This window comes from Maylandia zebra, linkage group LG4, assembly GCF_041146795.1.
Source record: "Maylandia zebra isolate NMK-2024a linkage group LG4, Mzebra_GT3a, whole genome shotgun sequence".
Lineage (NCBI taxonomy): Eukaryota > Metazoa > Chordata > Actinopteri > Cichliformes > Cichlidae > Maylandia > Maylandia zebra.
Genome location: NC_135170.1, coordinates 28,734,161 through 28,751,537, shown reverse-complemented (window position 1 = coordinate 28,751,537; position 17,377 = coordinate 28,734,161). Strand labels below are relative to the sequence as shown.

Below are 17,377 nucleotides of genomic sequence, written 5' to 3'. Positions count from 1 at the left end.
GCTCAAGCACTCTCAATATCACTGATGTGTTTGGAATAAACTTGCTATATGCTTGAGGAAATTTCATAAAATGATACAGAGAGGGGTGAATGCCCCCTTAAGAGCAAAGTAGTGCAGGCGAGCATGGCAGCCAGTGTCACATCCCATTCCTGCCAGGTCCGAGGAATGTCCAGTCCTTGACACTTGTCCAATCTAAGCTATCTCAAGCTCTCTCCTCCAGCTTCACGCTGGCTAATCTCTCCTGACACCTCACACAGGCCCGACAGGGAATCACTCTACCCTGAAAACAATCCACCCCTCCTCACTCTTCACCCCAAATCAGTACCACCCCCTTTTATTTCTGTCTTCCTTATATTTCTCTTTACCTTCTCCTTCCCTATCTATCCATTCCCCATTACTTCTCTGTGGCCTGCTCTTTCTCTCATGTTTCCATCGGTCTTTGTCAAACCATATTCTGCTCCGTTTCTATCGTTCTCAATCTTTCCTCCCCCTGTCTTCTCTTCTCCGTCCTCACTTCCTCGCTAGGTATATCATACCCCTGTTGATGTGAATCTGTGAAAAGAAACTGTGATTGCAGATTGAGGAATAGCCTGCATTTCCCTAAGGGCTCATCTGCATTCAAAAAAGGCATTTTACTCCACTGGAGGATGTTGCTAAAGTTGGAGAGTCTTTATCTCCAAGAGCACCTTTCCAGATGGAGAGAAGCACCACAGGATCACTTCAGGATGGGACGTGGCGGGGGGAGCATAAACACAGACATCTCTCCCTGGATGCTCGTCATCCTGGATACACTTTGCTTGCAGAGAAAAGAGAGATAAGGGATTTGCTGATAGGATCTTTTTATTGTTTGCACTGAGTGTCCATTGTTCGAATTCTCGCTTCAAACAGAACAAGAAACGCACATTTCCAGTCATGTTTTTTGCTGTCGCTGCAGTTAATCTCACAGAGCGAATGAGCTCTTTTACAGATAATTTGCCTTAATTAGTGTATTTGGGATTCAAAAATTCTCCTGAGACAAGTCACTCAAAAAAATCCCATTTATTATTGAAATGTATTCAACAATTCCAAAAGATAAGATAGACAAACAAGTCATAGATTTCAATTACAAGCTGTTTGTTCTTCTCATCATATCTATAGAGGCTCCACCCTACAGAGCACAATCTCATTGGCTGCTGCGTAAAATATATGTCATTGGCTGTAGCACAGGATAACTCTGAAAAATAACAATGTAATTATGGCACGGCACATGCTAAGATGCATACACTCACTGGTATGCACAGAATACACACATACGCGCACAACGCAAACACGCATACACTCAAACGTGCGGTCATAATAGGCCAAGTCACTCACCCAATCAGTTTCATTCTCAAGCAAGCCATCAGGCAGCCATGTCGAGTAAATATTACCATAATGCCTGTGTGTCATTGAATATGCAGCTAATGAATGGATGACATCCAGTGAAGACACTGAAACATAAAAATTGCCCACTCACTTTCACTGTGCTTGAATGCCTCCTCTACCTCCCCATCTCACTCACTTCTGACTCTTTCTCTGCATTTGTGACTTTCTTTTCCTTGCTCGCTGCTTCTTCTTCTTCTTCATTTTTAATACCTCGCAAGAAACCTTGGAGGTCGGCATAACAGAAAAGAGGAAAGGATTGGCGTTCTTCAATTGGGTTACCTCTGAGTTTGAAAATTTTCTGTATCACATAACTAGTTGTACTGAGTGGAACATCTACATGAAGCTAGAACATTGAAAAGATTATTTATGCCCTCCTTTAATCTGAAGAGCAGCAGGACATTTGTGACAGTGCCAGAAACAGTGTGAGGTGGTTTCTGGAAAGGGTATTGTCTATATTAGATGTTTTCTTCTTCAGATACACTGGAAGTGCAGAATGTATTGTTATTCTCCACATGAATAATAGTTACCTTGTTTTACCTAGAAATGAAGAAAAACACACACTGCTATAAAATAGTGAAACTCTTGATTTAAAGATTTGTTTTCCAGCTGTTAGAGCTCTGAGCTGCATCACAAATAACATCTCTCAGTCAAACAGGATATCTTCACAAGGGACAAATATATTCTCTTTTATTTATTATTATTTTTAAATCTTGCTCGTGTTGAATATTATGCATGTCTACAAAATGAAAACACAATCTAAGGAAAATTTCACGGAACAACACTATAAGTTTCAGTCACTTCAGTCCACTGATACTGCAGCTGACTGCTGCCGCTGTGGAGAGAAGAGGTGAGATCATCCACTTAGCAGGGTTTTCATATTTGTTGATATTTCTGTGCAATGGAGCAGGGCTAAAGAGGAGAGACACTGAGAGTGAGGAGCTTTTGACCAGTGGCACTGTGGCAAGGAGTGTGGAAAAACCGGCCCACCTCCACCTAACATCCCACTCCTCCCACACACGCCCAACCGAGCTCCTCTCAGTCCTCAGGAGCTTTGCATCCAGACTTGGCTACAGAACCTGGATGTCTTGACTGATGGATACGAAGCAGAGGTGTCCGTGATGATGGAGAGAATTAGGAAAACTAGAAAGCATTCCAGGCTTTTAACACATACACCCCCTCCCCCCCCGTCATACTACACTTAGTCTGAGTCTCTTCCTGTCTGACTGTCTCTGTGTCTGTGTGTTCTCAGTCTGCGTAGAGGATGAAGCCAGAGAAGGTGCTGTACTTGTTGTTGTTGCCACCGTGGGCTTTGCCTCCATCCAGTTTGATGTACACTTCGTCTCCTGCATCCAGATGGAGGATGACACTGTTGGAGGCGTAGTCATAGTTCTGGTCAGCATCTTGGGCAATGGCACTGGCACGAACCTGCAAGGCCAGGAGCAGATAAACACGTAAAGAAGAGGTAGCCTTCATAGTTGCTAAAGGTATCAGTACATTAGCTTAATGTATTTAGCAAATGCTATGAATCAGGTGTCAGTCTCTCATGCTAAGACATACTGTATTCACTCTTACAAGTCTATATTACTGTAAATCTAAACTAAAAGCACTTAGCGCATGTAAGTACTCATATATCTCCAAGGATGTACAGACATTACATTTGCCATTTTGAGCAGGGAATGTGTTTGGCATTTGAGCATAGAAGCTTGTAAGAAAATACACATAGCAAATACAGTTTTGATTACAATGGTGAATATATTCAGGAAACCCCAAGCTTACAGTTTTAAAATTACATTATTTTTAAAGTCAACTTAGATTAACATTTAAAATAAAGCTAGCATCCTCTTCCTGTCTCAATGGTCTAAAGTTCATAGAATTTTCTTTATTGATATTCTGCTAATTAAGAAGCAGAACTGCATTATTTATGACATGGAATAATGAAAGTGCAAAAAAGAGAAGCTTTTTTTTTATCATAAGAGAGCAATAATGTTTATTCAACAGGAAGGTAATTTATCATTTAGGACATACATTTCGATTTGGTTTCATTTTGAAGTCGATTTTTTTTTTTGGACAAATATATCTTTTTAATATTGATATTAAACATATAAAACCGACCCAAAACTTTAGCCTCTGTGTCAGGCAGATTTATGGTTTCAATCAAGCCAGGGGTCTTTTGCAGAGCTATTGTTCGACCTTGAAGCAAAATGCGCTCCAAAAGTCTCAGAAATGCAACAACAGGGCTTACTCTGGGGGGTCACAGTGTGGAGGAAATTAGAAGAAACAAAACATAAAAGATGTTTACTGAGTATAAGCAGAAATATCTGATAACTAAGAGGAGTGATGGGAATCGCTGGAATGAGTTTGCATCAAAAAGAGGAAAAAAGAACTTTGTTGTTGTTGTTTTTGGGTTTGCAGCTTCTGTCTGGCCACATGTGTGTATGTGTGTGTTTGTGTCCCTGTGTGCCTGTGTGTTTTGGCACTCTGTCTGCAGGACATTTGGAGCAGTTTCTAAATAACCTGTCCGGGGTAATTAAGACATCCACTACAAACGTGCTGTGTTTTTAAGTGTAGGTGCAGTCCCACATGAGTCTTGAAACAATAGCTGTGGTTTATCGCATGTGTGTACTTGTGTGTGTGGCAGAGAGCTGTTCTAACAGTGATTATTTAAGTAGGAATGAGTACTGCATAATGCTTTTCAATTCAATCCAATATTTATATAGCTAAATCACAACAAAAGTTGCCTCAAGCTGCTGTATAGTGTAAAGTAAAAACCCTACAACGATGCAGAGAAAACAGAGAAACCCCCAACAACCATATGCCCCCGTATGAGCAAGTGCTTGAGCAACAGTGGGAAGGAAAAACTCCCTTTTAACAGGAAAAATCCTCCAACAGAACCAGGCTCAGGAAGTGGCAGCCATCTGCCACATCCTGTTGGGGTGAGGGGAGGGAGACAGGGTATAGACACGCTGTGAAAGGGAGCCATACTAATAATAACTAATGATTACATGCACAGAGATGTATAAACACATAGGGAGTGGAAAACGTGACTGAAGAAGAAATACTCAATGCATCATGGGAATCCCCCAAGAACCTACACCTACTGCACCGTAACTAAAGGAGGATTCAGCGTCACCTCATCCAGCCTTAGCTACATGCTTTTTTTTTTAAAGGGACAGTTTTAAGCCCAATCTTAAAACCAGAGAGGATATCTGTCTCCCAAATCCAAACTGGGAGCTGGTTCCACAGAAGAGGGGCCTGGAAGCTGAAGGCTCTGCCCCCATTTTACTTTTAAATACCCTAGAAACCACAAGTAAGCCTGCCATCTGAGAGCAAAGTGCTCTGTTGGGGTGATCCATAGCTATGAGGTAAGATAAGATGGGGCCCGATGATTCAAGAACTTTCTGAAGCTACATTTTAAAGACTAAAATCTTTAGCCTCCCTGTTTTCCAGCTGAAAGGTAAAGAGTGAAATTAAAGGCAAACCAGCTGAATGAAGATCCTAAGTTGGTCAACAACAGCTTTTATGAAAGCCTTATTCTCAATTCTCACTTCAGTCTGGCAGTAGTGCCATGCATTATTTTGTGTTGTTTTGCTTCTAGCACATTCGATTTTAAATTAAAAGAGTGCTCATCCAATTTATTATTACACTCCTACAGTGTCATTCTCATGATGGTCTTTTTTATGTCTGCAGCAGTAGCAGAGATATTGTTTGGTTTTTTTTGTTTTTTTGTTCACTCAACAGAGTCTGCTTCCTTGACAAAAATCTGGCACCAGTTCAGCTGGAGACAGTGGTGTGTTGCACAAGTAGCAGCTAATATAGCCTCGAGCTGTAAGCTTTAAGCAGAGATGAGGAGTGGGCTCAAAGGCTCTAGTATTCCAACTTCTTTCTAACTTCACACCTCCAAATTATTTTTCAGGTTTAAACTTCATTAGTGACACCAGTTGAAGAAACATAAGGCTTTATACAACCTTTTAAAAACACATTTATAAATTATTCTCAAGATCTGAAAGTGTAAAATTGGCTTTAAACAATGAATATTAGCTCAGAGGAAGCGTTCGCTTTAATGTGGAGTTAACAGACTCATTGCTCTTCTTCACCCTCTTTTATTTAGGACTAGAGTAATAGGCTGGCAATCCTGATATACAAATGCAGACAACCATGTGGATTTTACAGCTTAATGGTAGAATGATCAGTCACGATGACCCCTAAAGGAAACAGCGAAGAAAAGGAAAAGAAGAAGAAGAGGTAGGATGTTTTTTAGGATGTCTGTAGCTTCAATTATGCCAAATGCTGAAAATCAAACTTAAGGCAAACGGCAGAGAAGGAAGCAAGAAGTGGATGTGGATTCAGTAAATATACATAAACCGGTAATAGTAATTAACAGCAAAGGAACTGGAGCCAAATATTCTTTTTGTTTTACGCTAGAGAAAATAATGACACAAACACAATCAGCATGTCCTTGATATATGACACATGCCTCAAACAAGGAAGAACCACATCACTGGTAATCTGTGTTTGTCTTTAATCGCTTTCTTTTCTAGACTTAATTGTTATGTACATCACAAAAACATCACAAAAGCTGCGATGTGATGGCCTTTCCACCATAGACCTCAGAGCTGGTGTAGATCCCCATGTAACACTCTGACATAGAGGTGTGCCTATAACAAATCATTTTGTCGGTGTTTAAATGTAAAAAGTCTGTGATCTAAATATAAAGACAAAAAAAAACAGCTTTAATTTTCATTACATATTTACCACATATGCATATTGTCGACTTCGTATCAGGTAAATTCTCCACTATGCTCACCAGCTAATTGTGCAAGAACATGTCTACTGTTTTTTAGAAAACAGCTGCTTCTTACCTGAAATGGCAATAAGAAGGCAGTGTGGGTGAACTAAAACAGTAGATCTGAGGCCAGAAAGCTAAACAATGAACTGTAACTAAGTATAACACTCTGTAAAGCAGAAGTCAACTAAGAATTCTCTGCTTTTTCATTGTTAATTACGCTTGTCGTGGTTTTTAAATCGCTATCGTTTATAATCTTTTTCACTCAACCAGTGTTGTGCTTGGTGTAGAGGACAAAAACAAAGACAAAAAGCAAAACACACACAAAAAAAGTGTAACTCTCTACTTAGCGTCTGCATCGTGGCTCAGTGCTATTAAACAGTTACTAACTAGACAAACTACATCATATGTAATTCAAATGGAGCACAATCGAACAGGAAGATCATTAATTCTCTAGAGATGGAAAAAAAGAAAGCACTGTACATCCTTAAAAGTATCTTGTGGTTAAATAAGCCTATTAAGCACTTAGTCTGGTCAGTAAAGTTGAATCCAAATCAATAGTTCGTGTGCATTTGCAGTGTTTCTTGTGGCTCATTATGGGGTCTCCAAAGTCTATTTCAGGCCTATCTTTAACTCAGTGTCCACAAATCTTTAAATCTGGGATTTTTGAGTGGGAGTCGACAAGTAGCTCAACAGGCATGCCCAATAATGCCGAGAATGCCCAATAATTAGTTGCCCTGTTTAAAGGGAACACACACAACAGGCATATTGACAAATGTTTGGGCAAGCCAGCTACTGACAGAGCTCTCCTGCACAGAAGGTATCACTGGTGCCAAATCTAATGGGGAACCTAAAACAGATTTTCTTTGCATTTAAATGTATAAAATAATAATAATATATAGATTATTTGTGTAATTTAAGTATATACCATTGACTAATGAAGCATTTTTTAAATTAAAAAATGTTTTTCTATTGTCTTTCCTGCTACAACAGCTAATGCTGTCAGCACTAAACTCTTAGCTCATCTTCTGTTGATTTTTGAAAACCTGCTGTTGGAAACATAAAAGTGTGCAGAGGATGTGCAGAGGCGTACCAGTCTTATTAAAATAGCAAATGTAAAGCTTTCATGAACTCAGCATTCAGTAGTTTGAATAACTGTTTCATGAGCTCGACCTGACAATTACGTGTATTTATAAAATGATTTAATTAAAATTCTGCATTTTTAAACTTTACATGGTTCAAGATTGAAAAGCTTCTGATAGAAACCACAAAATTCTTTCAGGGAAGCTTTTTGGAGCCAGTAAGGGCTTCTCTGCTGCAGCAATACAATGATGAACAGCCCGGCGTACACAAAAGGCTACAGTGGGTCGTGAAATCAAAAACAGAGGTGTTCTTTAACCGCAACTGTAAAAAGCATTTGAGTCTCAAGATGTCCTATTTAGGACACCGTATTTACAACCTGTTTTGTATGCTGTTAATGCTACATCTTACTTTAGGTGCAGCTACATTTCTGCTAATACCTCAAGAAATAATAATAATAATACCCCCACAGTGAGAGAAATGGCTTGGTCAGTATTAACATGTGTGATAACGATTCTGCTATAGAGTCAACATAATGCAAAATCTTATACTTTGTTACTTGCAGATGTGTTTTATGAACTCTTCTTTGCATTACCTTTAGCTCACTGCTTTAAATTCAAGTCAAGACTGACACTTCTTCAGCTTTCCACTTTAAAAAAAAATGTATCGATTAAACAAATGCTTGATAAAAGACTGTGAAATTCATAATTAACAAGTGAGATAGACGTAAGAAAGGTGGAAAGTTGTGGAGGGCCTGACAAGTTCTCTAACAGCAGTGTGGACAGTGTCACACTAGTACGAAATGTGCAAATAATGTGAAGGCTAATTTTGGATAATGAAATTCCGAGGAGAGGTTTTAAGATCCAGAAGTAATATATGGAATATTGTACATTTTTTTTCTTATTGTTTATCCTCCTGATTAAATCTAGCGCAGCTCATATCGATGTGCAAACAAAACCTCCTGTTCTGATTCTAAGATGCCAGTGTCCGGTGCATAGTAATACGAAATGATATGCAATGAGTGTGCAAAGTCAACACCATCTTATTAGAGGGTTACCGCCTTGGATTGTAGGGGAAGCAGGTGATGATGGCTCTGGAGGATTTGTCAGCTGAGATTTTTAATGAAACTTTACCAAAATATTTGCTTTGCAGGCAGTCGCACAGAAGCGGAAAACCTTTGGCAATGTCACAGATGTGTAATATCGTTAAGTTATTCTCTTTTCTTGCTCTTTAAAGGGCTAAATTTAGGCCATCTTGAAGTAAATGATTTATGGGATTTTTTGGGGGGGGGGGAGATGAACAATACAAATATAACGGTTTTTTTTGGCAGAGATGGAATGAGCAAAGCCCTGGTGAAAGCAAACTTCCCTGAAATCCTTGTAGTTCATCCACAGTGATATTTTTGTTTTGTTTTGTTTCTTTGCTCTAATGGTTTTTATCCCCTTCTGAGACTAACTGCCGCAGTCTAGACCTCCTTCGCTTGCTTTCAGTGATAAGCATGCATGAATAAAACCTCTCACTATTTTTGAAATAATGATCAGGGAGCTCCTATTGGAGCTGTTTTTCTTTTTCTCTTTTCTCTCCCCCCCCTCCCGCTTTCACTCCTCTGCACAAAACTTGCTTGCGATATGAGCCAGAGGTCTAAATTCAGGGTATGGCAGATGTATAGCCAGAGATGAGCAGGACAAACAGCCAACTGGCAGTGCGTGACCTTGACACGGAATATGTAGAGGAACTTTGACAAGACAAACAAAGCGTGAGGCCGTAAGCGGCGGCTCCAGCAATGGTAAATGAGGTGTCAGGCGATGTTGTCTTCCTCGTGGCTGCTCGTGCATGTTTGAATCCGTCATATCATCAACATGATGGCCTTTATTGAATAATATTTAAGACAAAAAAAATACAGGGCTGTGCTTGGACTTAATAATACATGCCTGTAACAGTGCAGTTTCTCTTAAATGTGAATGTTACAGCTATCAGTAATGATAGCATTAATCTGAAGGATGAATTTGTGGAACATTATTAAAACCGTCACTCACCCTCAGTCACTTGGGATTTCCTTTACAATCAACCTATTATCTAAAAGGCGCTTTGCATTATTTGCATTCAGCTGGCGCAGCTTGCTGAGTTTAATTGTAAACTCTGTAAAAATTCAGTTTTTTTTCTTTGTCTGTTGTCTGCCACGAGACAGGCCTGAAACATCTCAATGGGACAGTGATCTTACAAGAGGCTTTGTCACCGTGACAAGGACATGTCTCGTGGCTTCTCTGACAGGGATTTGTTGACTTGATGTTGAGCCTCCATTTTGGATCAACGAGTCTATTGGTCCCCTTTTAAATCAAAGTGTGCTGCCATCTAATTGTGTTTGAACATTCCAGCCGTGAACCGCATGCCTAATGGCAGCTTAGATAGCACGCCATCTCTACCGAGCCCTATTCAACGCATTCCTGCGACACACGTGCAAACGCATACACGCACCATGACAGAGCGACACAAAGAGAGACATGCTACATGGAAATGCATTTTTATGCAGCCGCGTGCGCTAGAGACACAATTTTACTAAAGTAATGAGAACAGGAAAGTACGAGGGGTTGCAAGAGAATTGTACTGTCAGAAAGTGGCATGTGTTTACACGTTCATTTGTTGGAGACCTAAGTGAAAACATGATAAGAGAAGTGAAATGGTAAGAGCAGATTTGCCATCTGTCAGAAGCGAGTAAAAAAAGGTCTCCTGAATTAATTTCACCAGCTGTTCTCTTTGTACCTGCTCAACCTGCTTTGAAACGCAGTGACTTTACAGCACAGACCTCTCACTGTTTCTGAAATTGCCTACAGTAATGCTTAAGGTGAGTTTGGTATCAGGTGTTAGTTCATTAGTTTATAGCATGTAGCAGCAGTACGTGATACAAATACCGTAAAACCTTTTCCCAGGGCCTGATTATTAGTATTGCAGTTTATCAGTGGCGACAAAGAGGATGAAACTCGGGCAGCTTCTCCTGAAAGAGCCACTGAAAGAAGCCTGTCAGAGGAAACAGTGGTGGGGGAGGAAAAAAGAGGAATGAACTTTGACCCGCAATCCAGCCACTCTTTTCTTTGTTGTGTCTGCTTCATCGCGGTCAGTTAATTACCGAGATACAGCACAGCACAGTCTGCCTCGAGCATCACCACCAAAACCACAATCACTGCTTCTAGCATTGTCTGAAAAGACACTTTCACTGCAAAATTTTCAACCTTTGTTCACACTGAGCCTGTTTTCCACTTTGTTTCATAGTAAACCTCGAGGCACCGAGAGTTTCCTTTATTCTTACCAAGAAAGCTACAAAAAAGGCAAAGTGGGTTTTTGTATATGTGTTGGATGAGAGCGAGAATGTCAGCTTTGTTATGACATGCATTTTTTCGTATAGTAGTCTGTGTCGTTCTTACTGGGCAGTTGTTGATATTTTACCCATACTCATTTTAAGGAGGGCATGAAGTGTTAAACACGCTGAGTTATGTAGCAGACTGTGAGTCATTTGGAGCCATTGACTTGCTGCTTTCCTGTGAAGAGGGAGAGAATAATTGTGGGTATCAGTGAAGACTGAAATCGGGGGACGTCTAAATGTCAGGGGCGTGAGGAGAGAGAGAGAGAGAGAGATGTTTGCATAAGAGGGCCAGGGGCACTTGTCTATCTCCCATATGGCCCTCATTATAATGAAGAAGCCTTGTGAGTCAACACCATAGCATCCTTGAGTCAGCCAGTCACAGGAGACAATCCATAGCCTATTTTGGACCGTATGTTTCAGATCTCTCAGTACTTGAGATATTAGACATTATCAGTATTTCATGAGTTACTTAATCTGAGATGCCAGCTCAGATGGTCTGTGCACTGCTGAGCTGTAATAGCTCTCTATTTGAGAAGCTCAGTGTAAAATGTTTTAAAAGTAATTGAATGATTACTGACAAGTGGTGGGCAGCTTTCGAGCAACTTTTGAAACTTCACCAATAAATGATAGATTTTCTCTCAGTGCTTTCAGATGACAGCCCGATGTCATCTTGACATTTCCAATCTGTGTGGTATTTCCTAACAACGTGGGCCAATCTTCATTTAATAGCCCTCGCACCTAATTAGGCCAGCTCTAATGTTCCACTCGGCAGAGTGTCAAATCCAATGTCCAATTACACAGCAGATCAAGGCCAAAGGTCCGCCTTCACTACCTCTCAGGCTGATTATAGAAGAAGTGCCATGATATACATCACATTGAAACAGGTCTGTCAGAAGAAGAAAGAAATGCACATACATGGGCACACACGCTTCCACACACACGCATAAGGGGATCAATACCGCAGGCAAAGAGGGACTGAGGGTAGCTCACTAAAACCCCGCCTGTCTATTTCAGACAGAGTCTCTCTGTTACACCAGGCGAACGCACAGAGGCCTCTCAGTGCTGAAGTCAGACCACGATGAAGAATAGCAGGTCTGAACATTACCAGAATGTTAAAATCAATCAAGTCGAAGTATTGCTGTATTTGTGTGCAGATAATCCACGAGAATGCAACGATTACTCCCTTTTTTACACTTTAAGAATGAAAATGACTGAAAATCTGCCTTATTTTCTGAAATCTTATTTGGTTTAATTAAAACTTAACTTCTTTGTTGCACCTTTTTTTCTTCTTCTAAAACATATGTCAATAATCGAATCAAGCAGAGCAGACCTTCTCCAGATGGCTCAGCTTCCCTTGTTTAATGTTGGGATTGACACCAGATGCTAAACACAATGCGTGGGTTTCATCTGGATACACAGCAACAAGATAAACAGCCTTGTGCTCATGTGTATCAGAGCTGAAGTCCCACCTGGAGGTGTCTTTATGAGAAGAGATGGGCTGAGGCAAATGGTTTGACTGAGAAATGACATGTGACTGAGATGGGTTTTGGTTAAAAAAAAAAAAAATACAAAGATTTTTCCTATGGATGAGTTGAAGGATGGTTCACTTTAACTTATTCTGTTGTAGTGCAATGCATCACTTGAAAGAACCGAAGAATATTGATGGCATTGTGTTTTAGGAAATCGATCCTGTGATACAGCAACCTGGATTGTCTTTTTAAAAAAAGTTTTTCTTTTTCAGAAGATGAAAACTTTCTGCTCCTTTAAAAAAGTGAGCTTCTGTAGACCAGATGCAGAGGAGAGATGGAGGGCAGTGCACAGTTGGGGTGGGTTGAGTCTGTGGGTTAGAAAGGAGGGGCAATCATGCACGCGTGTGTGTGTGAGCATGTGCGAATGTGTGTGTATGTAAGGAGGAGACTGCTGCGGTAATTGCTAGGGAAGAGCCATGTGCACGAAGGACGTTGAAGCTTATTAAAGGAGGAGACAGAGTGATTATTCACTATGGTCCTCTTGAGAGACTGACGCTGAAGTCATTGCTTTTAATTAACTCTGAAACGGTTTTGCGGATTAATAACAATATTAAGAAGGGAACGGAGAGGAAAAGCGCAAACACATCCTGGATCTGGTTCAAGCTTTTTAATTACAATTAAATAGACTCGATGGCACAATAGCACAATAACTATCTCTTTTCTGTCCTCTTTCTTTCTTCTCCTTTTACTGCGTCTATTAAATTTATCATCTTATAGCTGCTGCCATGTCTCTCAGGATGTGTCCAAGACAGGTTGTAGCAAAGCATTGATTTATTGGAAAGAGTTTAGGATCGGTTGGGATATTTGGCACAAAAATAAAAAGAACATGCAAAGAAGAAGCCAAAAAAAAGTGTGAGAAGAGGAAGCTGGAAAGTGAATAAAGTGTGCTGTGCTGAAAATAGATTTTCCTTTTGTTTGTTTACCAAAAACTGCAACTTTTTGCTCTAGCTTGAAAAGTGTCAAAGTTCTGGAGACAGTGTTTGGATTCCACTTGGTGCCCTTTGCCAAGTTAAAACACAAAGTGGAAGAAGCGGAGAAGAAATAAAGTAACCTCTGGATGCTTATGTTCGAAACAGCTTGTAAGAACCCCAGGAGTAGGAGGTGCACATGCTGGAGTAAAACAGTTCTGCAAGGCCTGGAAACCCACCACTTCAATAACGCCAAAAGATGATAAAATACTAGTATTGTCTGCAATTCCCTGGCCTCCCCTATCCCAACTCACAGTGTAGCTTTTTGCTGCCTTAATGAGCTGAGTAAAGCACCAGTGTGACTGTAGGAGTTTCAGTTTGACTCTGAACACTTCAGCAGAGATGTAGCATAAGTTGCCCAACATTTATAACTATTCACAGTCATTTACACAAACTAAGTCTCTAGGGCGTCCTCCATCAGCCAAGCAACCTAATAAACACCATGGAAGGACTGAACATTTATGCATAAGCTGTGCATAGGACACAGGAAGACAGAGAAAGAGAAGCAGTTACCACTTTATAAACATTACGCGGGTCTCTGGTGATGCACACTGTGCGTCTAACTTAAGTACCTCCACACCCTCCTCTTGGGAGCACAATGAAGCGGGAACAGAAGGCGTTTTATAGGAACATATGTTCTTCTTCCCCTATTATATATCAATGCTTTTACGCCCACCCAGAAACATTACTGTTGAGTGAGACATTATACTGTATATAGAAGGCAAATGTTGTAACTCTTTTTTTCTCCCTGGGCTTGAACTTGGTGAGGTTAAAGGATTTAACCTCTATCTCCCTGGGTGACACAGTAGTTTCACACCAAATCTTATTTCATCTCTAAATCTCACATATCATGACCACAGTACTTGTTATTGAGCACCCCATATTAACTATTGCATATTTACATTTTTTAAACAGGTCACTTAACATTATAAAAGGGAAAAATAGCCATTATATGTTTTATAGTATTTAATAAATGTGAAGCAGGTCTTTTAAATTGCATTTGGAGACTGAGTCTCAGAGGATCAATCTCATTGCTGTGTACCAGGCTGTGAATCACTGTGAAATTCTGAATGTGGTCCAAATATAATACATTTCATGTGACTTGAAACAAGTGTTCTCATATGATGTTAATTTAAAGCTGAAATGTCTGTCACATTTCCTAAACGATGAATATTGTGTCTCAGTTTGGGTAAAGTATTCTGACCATGCATGGTGGCAAGGAATTAAGTGCAGCAGAGCTTGTAACGCATCCAGTTTCAGCCCACATTAGTAAAGCATAATAATGTGTGAAGTGCAATGTGAAGGTTATTATTTTTATTATTGTTATTTGCCATGATTTCTTCTCCTATAATAGAGATTTTATTGTTTCGTGTGCAGGTTGCAGGTTGAAAGGTGAAATCAGGTAAAATAGATCTGTTTTTATAAACACGAATATTAATTTCTTTACTGCAAATAGTGCTTTTTGGTGTCTGTGATTACACTTGCAGCAAACTACAGTGTTTGATATGGGCTCAGCCACAAGCTGGTTAAGCAAAACAAAGAATAACTGTAGCATGGCATCCGATCTGCTTACAGGCAAACCATTTTACTGAGCCGTTTTGAAGATAAGAGATCTGACGGCGGGTGGGAAGCCTGATCTGGTACGCATTGCCAACCTGAGAAGACCCTCCGGGGCGCACAATAATGTTAGCTCCCCATTAAAATGATGCATCAAAGAAAGCGATAATAGATCATGCAGACGTCCTAATGCATTTAATACGACTGTAAAGGCAGATGGATTGGTCCGCGGTGTCCGCTAAGCTTCCACATGTAATGTACAGTTAATATGTTGTAAGCGAAATTTCACATTTCCCCATCTGCTACTTTCACTCACAGCGACTATGAGTATAAAGTTATGTCGCAACAGAATGTTATAATAATAATATTATTAATAATACTTACAATAACCCTCCCTACTGACATTTATATGGAGTATAATTCGTCCTCCGAAACTGATAAAATGAAAGTAAAGCCCTCTGGAAAATTCAGCCTTGTAGGTTAAAAAATACTTTCTACTTCTGCAATTTGATTTAATAAACACTCGAGCGTTTTCACTCTAAAACAATTTAGATACTCAACTCCTTCCTCACGTTGCTTCCACTTCAGGAAAATCGATACGCACGATAGTTTTTTCCTTTTTCTTTCTTTTTTTTTTTTTTTTTTTTTGCTAATTTTACAGTGTACAAGCAAAAAGATCGGTCGCACCCCACGCTCAGTCCACACCGTGACCGTCCTCTAGATCGCGGGACGCGGCAGTGTCAGGACGCATCATGCAAAGAGGGGACGCACTTGCAAACGGTCAACACATCTTTATCTCTAGGCGCGGTGTATGCCACAGCTGCGCGCTCTAGGCTTTAGAGGCGGACGACAGATGCCCAACTTGTCTCGCAATGTCACTTTTTATATGCAGGGTGTGTCATGAAGCTACTTCTTTAAGCAGGAGAGCCACAGAGGAAGCGGGAGAGGACAGGAGAGTGAGCATCAGAGGAGTCAGATAGTCTTACGCTGAGAAAGAAAACTCAGAAAAGTTTCAAAGCACTAACCTGGCCATTCTTGCAGAGGTCTGCCCACATGCTTGTGCCGTCCCCTCCTCTCATCAGCACATGGTAGATGAAGAAGTATGTACCCGGTATGCTGCAGATGAACTTGCCCGAAATGCCATCATAGTTGTTGCCCAAGTTGGTGACCACATCATCAAACTTGAGGATCTCGTAGCCTTCGTGGGGATTTTTAAGCCCTGCATAGAAGGCCACCCGAGGTACTGTGCTGTAGGTGGCTGTGCTGATAGCTCCGTTACCCCCCAGACCCAAAATCCCAGTCCTTCCTTGATCTCCTCTGTCACCAGGAGGTCCAGCTGGTCCTGGTGGCCCTGGTGGCCCTGGTTCTCCCGGCGGTCCAGGTGGTCCCGGCTTGCCTGGCCTGCCAGGCTTCCCCTGTGGGCCCTGCAGTAAGGTGGAGGGTGGAAGCACATTGCTGTGGTCACTCAACGCCTCTGCCTCAGCCTGAAGACCGGTGGAGCTCGTGCTGCTGGCTGGAGTGCCTTTGTTCATGTAGGGATCACACACCATACGGCAGGTGCCCAGCATCTCATAGTGGCTGGCATCTGTACCCACGGAGCTGACGAGCACGGGGATGAGCACCACCAGCACCAGGACCAGCATAACCCCTACGGCAGCCGCCACCAGGGTCTTCCTCCCGATGCTGAGTCGGGGAAGAGGCTGCGCTGCCAGCGTGGGTCTCCCGGGGGCGGAAATGGTGACTGCTTGGTGTGGGGAGCCTGTCACCGAGGAAAGGGATCCACAGATCCCAAGAAGAGTTGCAAGAGGAGCGGCGAGTGTGTGAGGGTGAGACAAAGACCCACATACACTTGATACACCTCACTGCTCCACTAACTCACTCTAAAGTAACCAAGCAGTCACTCACACACACAAAAAATACTTAAGGAAACCCAAACATCCACACGAAGACATTCAGCACGTACTTACAAACACAATCTGACTTGTGAGAAGAAGCAAGAAGGATGCAGAGCCCAAAGGAATGGAGTGAGAGACAGAGGGAGCGAGACAGAGAGAGTGAGTGAGAGAGAGAGAGAGGATGATGAGAGTGGGTGAGTGTGAGAGAAACAGAGCAGTCACTGGATCTCTGTGACTGTGTGTCTGTGTGTGTGTGTGTGTGTGTGTGTGTATGTGTGTACGTATAGTGAGTTAGTGGAGCCGGATTCTCAGGCTTGGCTTTTTATACGGCAGAGCAGCGGAGCCTCCCCCCTTCCCCTCTGCTCCCCTACCGAGTGAGGGGCTGGTGTGGCTACGTCCCCTTCTCTCTCTCTCTCTCTCTCTCTCTCTTTCTCTCTCTCTCTCTCTGGCTCACTCAGTAGAAGGACTCTCATCACACTGCATTTCTTTCAGCCACGCTCCGAAACCACAGAAGAACCACAACAACCCCCTGACCACCTTGCTCCCCCTCTTTCAACCTTCTCGTTCCTCCTCTCCTTGCTTTCCCTCCTTTCCCCACTTGGGATGTTGTTTCTCACTCCTTTGCTTTCTCCTCTCTCTCATCAGCATCCAGTCTCTAAAAATAAAGATGGAGCTGTGGAAAGCCAATCTTTTTTTTTTTTTTTCCTGGAGGTGGGTTCTAAAGATTCATGCATATATGTGCAGACACAAGACAACATTTAAGTCTTCCATGCCAGGAAATGCTAGCAGCTTCTCAGGAAAAA

General features: G+C 41.5%; 1 protein-coding gene across 1 annotated transcript; it reads right to left on the bottom strand.

Moving 5' to 3' along the window:
- Nucleotides 1-361: 361 nt before the first annotated feature.
- On the bottom strand, nucleotides 362-16,921 carry c1ql1l2 (complement component 1, q subcomponent-like 1-like 2). Its single transcript, XM_004552271.4, has 2 exons — nucleotides 15,705-16,921; nucleotides 362-2,829 (listed from the first exon to the last, which is right to left on the bottom strand). Exons 1-2 carry the CDS (start codon nucleotides 16,320-16,322, stop codon nucleotides 2,650-2,652), a joined length of 798 nt encoding a protein of 265 aa, XP_004552328.1. The 5' UTR covers nucleotides 16,323-16,921; the 3' UTR covers nucleotides 362-2,649.
- Between the last annotated feature and the right edge of the window lie 456 nt (nucleotides 16,922-17,377).